This window comes from Bactrocera oleae, chromosome 2 (assembly GCF_042242935.1).
Source record: "Bactrocera oleae isolate idBacOlea1 chromosome 2, idBacOlea1, whole genome shotgun sequence".
NCBI classification, from domain to species: Eukaryota; Metazoa; Arthropoda; class Insecta; order Diptera; family Tephritidae; genus Bactrocera; species Bactrocera oleae.
Window position 1 is genome coordinate 85399011 of NC_091536.1, and position 10257 is coordinate 85409267.

The 10257-nt window shown below is 31.1% G+C and overlaps 1 protein-coding gene across 3 annotated transcripts in view; it reads left to right on the forward strand.

Annotated features, from left to right (window-relative positions):
• aus (argus) overlaps positions 1–9451 on the forward strand; it is a 34588-nt gene extending 25137 nt beyond the window's left edge. For 2 of the 3 annotated variants that reach the window (XM_014234348.3, XM_014234350.3), the window contains exons 5-15: positions 3702–3815; positions 3922–4059; positions 4192–4329; positions 4685–4773; positions 4834–4961; positions 5707–5826; positions 5923–6068; positions 6224–6431; positions 6526–6950; positions 7527–7724; positions 7787–9451. In XM_014234348.3, coding sequence (XP_014089823.3) covers positions 3702–3815; positions 3922–4059; positions 4192–4329; positions 4685–4773; positions 4834–4961; positions 5707–5826; positions 5923–6068; positions 6224–6431; positions 6526–6950; positions 7527–7724; positions 7787–7917 — 1835 coding nt within the window. In that variant the 3' untranslated portion in view covers positions 7918–9451. Of the gene's footprint in view, positions 1–3691; positions 3816–3921; positions 4060–4191; positions 4330–4684; positions 4774–4833; positions 4962–5706; positions 5827–5922; positions 6069–6223; positions 6432–6525; positions 6951–7526; positions 7725–7786 lie in introns of all 3 variants that reach the window. The other variant, XM_070105897.1, reaches the window with a different exon arrangement.
• The last annotated feature ends 806 nt before the right edge of the window (positions 9452–10257 follow it).

Sequence of the window (10257 nt, forward strand, 5' to 3'; positions counted from 1 at the left end):
TTGTGGCTGAGCAAAAAAAACTCGCTCAACTGCCAACTTATGCGGAATTTACATTAACTCGAAACCACTCCAACACATATGTACATTCACATTCACATAAATACACATGAACATAGTGCATTGTTTGCGGTGACAAGAAAAATTCATTAAGCAATGCAGAAAACAAATGTATTTTCCTTTATATATCTTTTTTATTATATTACCAATACCATTCCTAATGTGGAGTTGAATAAAATGCACTAAAATTAAATGTTTATCTAAAAATTTTGCTTTATGCAATTATTGAATTTTTTATGTCATCGCAACCGACAATATATATACATAAAAATATATAATCATTAATTCCACAATTAAACAACACATAATTTATGGCTCATCTTAACGGTGTTTTTGTTACAACATCAGTAATTATATACATATATATAAACATATATTTAACTGCTGTTTATAAAACTTTGTTTAACATTATTTATTTGCTTTAAAATTCAGCGGACCATTTTTCTTTTTTCATCGAGTGCAAAAGTACTCTCTGTTGTCTAACATTGTTATACATGAAAATGCTTTTGTTGCTAAAGCAAATTTTTTCATTTGAATGTACATATGTGAGTACTTGATTTTTATTATTCGCAAAAGACTTTATGTCTTTTATGAAATAATATTTCATGAAAAATATTAGTAATTATATATTTTAAGAAAAAACAACGTTAAATTCGTTTAAACCGAAGCTGTAATACGATTTCCATACAAGAATTTTATTTTGACGGGTCAGTTTATATGACAGCTGTATGCTATAATGTTCCGATCTGAACAGTTTGTTCAAAGATTGCACCGTTGTCTTGGACAATAATCCATGCACAATTTCGTGAAAATCCATATTTTGATAAAAAAAAAGTTTTTGATAGAACACTCGATTTTCATGGATCAGTTTGTGTGGCAACTTTGTGCCTATATTAGTGGTACCGACAGATGAGCAGCTTCGATATCTCAAACACTATATATTAATTTACGTATATAGAGACAGACGAACATGGCTAAATCGACTTAGCCCGTCACCCTGATCATTTATATACATATATACTTTATAGGGTTTCTGACGTCTCTTTATGGGTATTACAAAGGTCGTGGTAAGCAGACCTTTGCTTTGAGAATGCTTTGATTTACTTTATAGAAACAAGGTTAAATATTTAAAAAGAATGTCTGTTCTAAAATCGAGTCTCAAGGATCCAATATAATAATAATTGAACCCCCGCAAGAAGCGCATGTTGTTAATAAAAGAGAAATGTGTAAAAATTATAATACACATTTTAAATTTCAATCAAATTCTGATTCATTTCCTACATATAACATCTATATGTATGTATGTAGCAACGAGAAGTATTGTAATAGAAAAAAAATGGCCCTGTGTATATGCGTGTATGTATATACTTATATATTAAATTATTTCATGCTTTAGTTTAATTTTTTTAAACTATTCATATTTGTAGTTAGAACTTTGGTGTTGTGCTTTTCCATGTATGTATATAAATACGAGCAAACAAAATACATACAAACAAATATATTCAGTGAATGCAATTACTTATTAGCAAAACGAACTACTTTACCTTTTTATTATTAATTTATGCGTATTTAAGTGCTCAGTCAACAAGAGCACACGACATCATTAAGTACTGGTATGTTAAAAAAATGATAAAAATTACAGAGAGGACCCTTAATGATACACAAAAAATTTTTTTTTAAGAGTAGTTTGATTATTTTCTTTCTTTTTTTTTATTATTTTTGATTTCTTATGTCCGATTTTTTATGAAAAATATTCATACGCACAGTAAAAACGACTATCTATACAATAGTTAAAAATTTATAATTAAATTTTTTTATCAATTTTAATAACAAGGCTTCCTCTTGCAATATATTTCTGTCTAAATACTCTCTGCCTTTATATAGACATTTAGACACGAAATCCTTTTAATAATATATTGTAGTCATGATTCTTCTATATAACAAATTATTGTTGTAGTGGATTATATCTGAAGTGGTTTTCATGTTTATATATTATATATGGATTCTCGACTTAAGTCATGGCAATTATTGCAGTAGTTGAGCCAAACTCCTCTAAATGTTCAACATATACGAGTATTACAGTTAAGAAGAAACTAAAGCCAACAAAAATACTCTTTAGCTTATCAGGCTAATTCCTGAAATTTTGAAGGAAACTAAATTATCTACTATTAATACTTATTAGGTTTATTCTAAACTTTGCTGTGCGAAATGAAGATTTGGTTTTTATATTATAGCTGTTGTTTTAAGTTTCATTTTATTTATATATCTTTATTCAACCACACTATTATTATCGTGTAATAAAGATCGATGTAACGATTATAAGCTATATTTGATTCAAAATGAATTTCAATTCGAAAAAAATCTCTCAAAGTAATTTACATAAGCTCAGTTGTGATTGCTCCTAACTTTAATAAATTGTATGAGAAGAAAATAAGTTCCCTATGGAAAGGAGCGGATTAAAATTCGTGTACTATTTCTGTCTATTGTAATACCAAAACCTTTTTAAATTTTTTAAGGAAATTTAATTCAAATTTAATTAATTTTTATATAAGAGTTAATATATAATGTCATATACATATGAATGTATATTGTTTGAGTCATTCTAATTGAAAGTAACTAATCAAGTATAAAAATAATCAAAAATTGTAAAAACTTAATTATACAACAAAAGCCGTATATATTACCAATTGCGATTGTTCCATGCTAACCTTGAAGACAAACAATTTGCATAATTAATTAAATAGTGAACCATAGCAAGTGATTATACCACTATAGCGAGGTATTCATCTACTTTCTCTCTCTCCTGAATTCACTGGTTTACATTGTTGTTGTTTTTAAATGAAACTCGACAAGAGATGTGATCTCAAACATAACAAGCAGAGAACTAGCGAATCAAAGACGGCTATTAGTGTGAATAGTGCAATCAATATTCCTCCAAGTCTTTTAAAAAATGACTACATGTGGTATATGCGACTTGATAGTATGATAAGTTTTTACTGCTTAAAAATGAATAAATAAGTGACTTTTCCGCTAAAAATGAGAGCATATACTCCATTGTTCTACAAAGAGAAAATTTACTTGAAACTTATGAAAGTTCATCGATTTGCACGAATACGATTTTTTCGTTTTAATTCCTTAAGCTGTTACTATTTATTTCTATAAGTGTTTAAGTTAAAATAATATTGCTATTTTATTTGGGATGCGAGCAAATGCTACTAACTGTTATTTTAATTAGTTTGCACACATTTATTTATTTTTATTTCTTGGCAATATAGTTTCCGTAAAGTCTTAGCAAAAAGTAAAACCAATCCGATAATATGTATATTCATTCACATATACATGCGCTATTGTTAAAATCTTAAATTTGTTGCTTGCCGTTTGCTCGATCCCAAACAAAACCTACACCAACACCACATTATAGTATGAGTATTATTGAATATTTATCTATTATTGTTTTTAAATTTTCCAAAGTAGTTAACTTCTTTAATTGCAAACTCAACTACCAATCTTTAACTTAGTGTGTGTGTGTGCTTCTTTATTAACACCGTTTGGCATAATGAAATCTGTATTGCTTGTTATTTTGAGAAAAAATGTGCATTAATCGCTACACTTTGTTGTGGTCTTCCAAAAATTATGTCCCCCAGACTTTTGCAAGGGCCGTGAAACGTTACAAAATCTCTGCGATCAAATACCCGGTGACGCTTTATTATATTCACTATTTCGCGAGAGTGCCGAACCGGTCAAGTGTCCGTTGAAGGGTGAGTTTGCCGTATATATTTACATAGCATATGCATTTTTATTGATATATCCGTTATACTATGCAAATACGAGTACATACGTATTTTTTTTATTATTAATTTTCAGGACCCTTTGTATTCACCTATAATCGTGGACACGGTGAATGTAAGAGCCCTGTTTCGAATATCGAAAGCTGCACCGAAGACAGTCGCCTACTGCTCAGCTTCCAAGCTTGTCCTGATGTGCAGGGTACTGAGAGCACAGGTAAAAAATTGTTTTTCGATCGTTACATATTTTTTATGCTAGAAGTCATATACTTAATTCATTTTCTTTTCACCCAATTTATTATTTTAAAACAACATTATTAATGTATATATACTTAAAATCTTATAATAGTTGAAGAACTAACATGCTTGGCTACTTGGAAGGATGGAAACTCTCGTTATCTTGTCGGCTTGGTTTCACATCATCATGCGATTTCAAATGAAGAACGCTATCGCTGCTTCGTATATGAGAAAATCTCCTCGCTATTGGGTAAGATTTAGTAAACAACAGATATTATGGACTCAGTTAACTATTAAAATATTAGTTCTTTAAGAAAAATTTAAATATACAATAGTTTAAAACATTTTGCCAATTTTTAATTGCGAAAAATCAAAGTGAGAGTGATTGGAAATCTCGTTAAATTCATGATGAAGCGATTTAAATTCTCTAAAATACCATACGTTCTTAAGTGATCTAGGCATTATGACGCATATTTTAGTGGTAATTTTTAATGTGGCATTACCTATTATTCATCTTTCAAAGGACAGTCAGCTAGAAATTTAATCAAATGGATTTACTTTGTTGCAAAGATTAATATATTTGATGGAATTTCCTCTAATTTTAGGTGGACTTAGCACTGTGAGCGCAAAAGATGCTGAATACAAATTAGCACAATCTGGCGATGCTACCTGCAATGGACTAGACAGTGCAGAGGTAAACATATTATATACTATTTCTAGATAATTTTATTAAATATTTACTTGTTGCATTTAGGTTGGTTCACGCATAATGTCGCTGAGAAAACCACCGATCACTGAACGCTGTGACTTCCCGGCATGGTTCAAGGGACCGCGACATTGGCATGTCCTAATGGGCAACGCAGTCTACAATTATCATCCCAAGTAAGTATTGAAGTTAATGAAAATTATGTGTTGAAAAAGCATTAGAACTCAAGGTGTTAAAAAAAATTTGAATTCTGATTACTTTTTTATAATGCATTAAACATACAATTGAATTAACATTGTAACATTGTAAACTCCTAAATCTTAATATAGAACTATTTTTTAAATTTCTAATCCTAAATACCGGCTTAGAAAATAAAAAAAAGATTAATCCCGAGTTTATAATTGCAGTTTATAAAAAAATGGGTTTTTGAAATTTGAACTATTTCGCGCTTACGAACTGCTTGTTCGACCAGTTTGTTTATCTTTTGAAAAGAAAATATATTTTTTTAGTAAAACATCAACATATCTTATCACTTTTTGTATTATTCCCATTTACCTATTATCAATTATATTATTTCAGTTAGAAATATGTAAACCTTTCTTTTTTAACTTTTTATTACAGCCTTTGTTATGGTATGAAAAATAATGTTTTTTTGTTACTCTAGTTTTAGTGTTAAAAAATATTTTATCAATTCTTAATTTAGAATTTGAGATTAAAAATTAAATTTTCAATTATTAATTCCAATTTTTGGATTAAGGAATTAAATTTTGATTAAAACTGTCCAAACTTTGCTGTTTTAAATAAAATTTTAAGTGTTTTGAAATTCATTTTTCTTTTAGGCTTAGTTAACCAAAAATTTATATTAATAACTTTTTAATAATATGAAATTTAATATTTTTAATTTTCCTTGCGCCCAACTAGTGATGGCTCTGTACATATTATTAAGCCGAATGGTTTCATGGAGACACGAGCACTCTGTGAACAGATTAACAAGCAAACCGCTACTGAAATGATGGCTGTGGTGCACTATACAACCGGATGGTGAGTAAATTTTCCTTATTTCGCCTTATAGACATTTATAAATATATTGTAATAAAAAGCATTATCATAATAAATAATTTATGCTCTCCTTTATAGCCAATCGGGCTTTATGTGCATGATGTTTTATCGCCGCGACACACATGTCATTGAAATACAGACGGGCAAGCAGGCTTCACGGCTTGAGGATGCATGTGCGCCGGATCATTTCGATGTGAATCGTATGCCATATATTACGTTGCTTGGTAAGGGTGGAAAAAATATTCATATTTTCGTCTTGTAACTATGCTGATGAATTTGTATTTATACAGATACATATTTATATAAATTAAAATTAAATTTAGATATTCTAGTTTACACCTTTGGTATTAATTTCTCATTGTTATTTATATGTTTACAGCTAGCAATCCGGATCCACAAATTTGTCCGATGGAGGGTTTGTTCAATTTGCGTGGCGCTATTGGGCCACCTTACTTGACTACGCGTCACAAGCGTAATCACAACAACAAAATGCATTTAACTCACGGTCATCATCACAGCCAAAGTGATTTAGTTGTTGCAGCGGGTACAGCGGGTGGAAGTGATAGCGGCGGTTATGCGAATAAAAGGTTGGTGCTTGTAGACTACATATAGATTTATATACATATATAGATTTGTTGGTGTATTATAAATACATACTAAACTCACTTGTATATATTTCAGACAAGTCACACTCACTTTCCGAGATTCTGATAAAGTGGATAAGGGTGCGTGGCATGCGAATGCGCATGGTCTCCAACCGGGACGAAATAGGCGCGCCACAGCCGCAGCAACCAACAATAGTTCTGGCAATATCGTTAACACTACGGCCACTTTGGAGCATATGAATATACTGGAGAGCAAATTGCAACGACTAAATGGTTCAGTAAAAAGCGACGAACGTTCAATGGCTGTAGACGAAGCATCGCTACGAAAAAAAGTGGATTTCGTACATTCAACAAACGCAATTGATTTAGATCGGCAACGTAATCGTAGAGATGCACCGGGCTGCATAACAAATTACAAAGCGCAACGACGCCTCTGGGTGGGTTGCACCGAACCGGATATTATTGATGTACGACCGATGTGCAATGAAGATGGTGATGAAGGTAAGTGCCCACTGTGCTTGGTTAGGTGCTTAGACTAACCGTGGGTTAACATTTTTTATCTCAGACCCAATAAAATATGTATATATCAAGATGGTAAGCTGCGTCAATTTAGCCATGCCCGTCTGTTTTGTATCGGCTTGACATTTTATAGACGTTTTTTTCTCTTCAAGAAACTGCTCATTTGTCGGAACCGCCGATATCAGCTGCTATAAAAATTGAACGATCGGAATCAAGTGCTTGTATGGAAATCTTTTTTTATTTGAGAAATTATCTTTATGAAATTAGGCATACATTATTGTCGGTACAATCACCGAATATATTGTTCAGATCGAGACACAATAGCATATTGCTGTCATACGAACTGATCGATCAAAAGCAAGTTTTTGTATGGAAAACTTTTTTTATTTTTCAAGATATCTTCACGAAATTGGCATGGATTATTGTCCAAAGCAACGGTACAATCTCTGAAAAACATGTTTAGATCGGTACACTAAAACTTATAGCTGCTATACACACCTTTATGCTATAAGAAATGGACTCGTTTATACCTCAAACTTATGTTCGTTGTCTTTATAGAGTACTCTTGTCATGGATCGTGGTCTGAGAATGGCACAGTGTATATTATCGCGCGACATAAAGGCACCAAACATGGCGTATGTCTGAGTTATCGCCCAACTGAGGGCACAGCGGCCAAACTGGTTATCGGTGATGCATGTTATCGCGGCACACAAAAGCCACCAGATCATCACTTGGTGGCAAATCTAACTGTTTTCGGTATGTTTGAATAGAAATGCTATTTATATTTTATACTGTTATTAATTCTTATTTCAATACAGGTAAATGTGGAGAAACTGGTTCTGCCGCGATACAAATACGACCAAGCGCTGAGCTCATCAAACTGGCTACAGTGGTGTACGTGTTATTGTTGGCGGTGAATATAGTGAACAGTGTGAAAAATCGAAGATGATGAATTCGCAACGGCAATTGAAGATCAACGAAGAATGCCTGGGCAAAACTAAACTAAAGGCGGCGCTCTTCCGTTTAAGCTGCATAAAGCACATCAAGTTTAATTGAAAAATATTAAATGAAAATTTTAGATATATACACACACACAAACCAGTAGCTAAATACAATATGACAGTATGGAATTAGGTGCATATGTGCATATACATATGTCTTTACGCATGTATGTGTGTATGTATGTTGGTGTAAGTTTATCGAATAGTAATGGTTTTCTGTTCTACCTGGATACTTTTATATATACATACATACATACATGTTTGTATATCTATGGCTGTGTATGCATGTAAGACAGTTAATATTTTAGAGCAGAACTCGAATTATCGCAAAAAGAATCACTTGTTTGCAATCGAAAACACGTGATAAGAGCGGCAGCTTACAAATATCGATCGGGTACTGAATGTTGGACTAATGTATACCTTTTGAATAAGACTTAGCATTTGTAGTAAAGCCTACACTTATTATGAACGAACGAACGAAACGCGCATGCGTACGCATATGTTATCCCACACACAGAAGCATAGGTGAGCAAAGAGAAAATATGTTGTAAACACATACATATGATGGTGGTTTGTATGGTTATGAATGTCATTTCTAGTATATGAAGAAAAAATATTATAAATATTAAATCAACTCTGTAAATAATAAAATGAGAATATTTTCAATAAGTTATCATAAGAAATCGTATTTTTAAGCCACTAAAAAATGAACTAAGCGTAGTTTTAGATAAATACATAAATGGTTTGCAATAGAGCCTTAGTTACGCATAAATGTTGGCAAGTGAAAGTGGTTAGCAGGGGGCGGTAAATAGCCGATACATTAATATACATATGTACAACAAGTAGACGTGTATAAATGAAAGACAATTACACATGAAGACGAACATACAAAAAGTATGTAGGTATGTAAGTTCGAGTGTTAGTTGTGCCCTAATTTGTAATAAGTTTTGTGATTGCAGTGTGTGCAGCTTTTCGATGGTTGCGTGCTTGTTTACCAATTAAGTAGCTGTATGTATGTATGTTTAGGTTGGTGACTTGTGGCAGCACATGCCAATTACATACATACATAACTATTATTAATATAATTATAATTTTATATAACTGCAGAAATTGTATATAAATACATACATTTGTATGTATTGCAAAACACATAAATGAGCGAATAATTTGTATTTATTGTAAAATTAATAGCTTCTTAAATATTATATATTTATGTATATTAATAAGTACATATATACGAATGTAAGCTTAAAGCTTCTGTATAAAAAAAAAGTAATTAAAGAAATTTTGTATGCAATTTTAACGACGTATATATCATATATACAGGCACAGCACTATGTACATGTGTACTACGCGTGCGCTTGTCTGTATGTACATATACATATGCATAAGTGCAGCACTTCTTATATTTATTGTTTGTTTGTATATGATATCCTCTTTTACATTGACAAATGCACATACATAGCTATTAAATATTCTTAATTTGTTTGTTTTTATACTGAATTTGCTTAGATCACAAAAATCACAAAAATAAAATTACGCCAATAATCGTATGGTATTTATATAAAACAAAAGTGTAATCGATGATTTGATAAATTACAAAAGGCGTGAAAGGTGTAGCACTTATTTATTTATTATTTGGTCTTAGACCTGCGAGTTTTATAATTAACTTTTCACTTTTAAATCCCAAAATCCCCAATAAAAGTTGAAAATTTTATTTCAGAATTAAAAAGTGGATTTAAAATTTATAAAATATAAATTAGTTTTACCGGTATTTGAGATTACATTTTTGTTTCAATCCGGTATTTGAAATTAATGTTTTTCAATCTAGTATTCGAGATTAAAAATTAAATAATTTTTATTGCATTATTGGCAACCCGGTTTGGCCCCAAAACTGCCTGTCATTGCTGATTTTCAAAACTTTTCCGAATTATATACTTTCCTTCCGGTTTTTATATTAATAAATTATATATAAATAACTGATTTAGATTGTTGAATATTGAAACTAATGCAAATTTTAGAACTTTCTGTGAAAGTTATTTGTTCTTTGTTCCTGTTACCGTTTAAGCGTATCTCTGCTCCTAAGAGTATACTTAATTAGCATTGCAGAATCTTTAGTCGTCGTATTGTTTCACATCGTGGTTTAACCGTTCCAAATGTAAAAATTTTATGTTTGCAGCAATATGTAGATCAGCGTCAAAAGTATATTTAGAGTACATACATCCTACTACACATACATATGTAATTGTTTGAGTAAGATTACTCAACTTTTCAGAAACTAAGCTAAA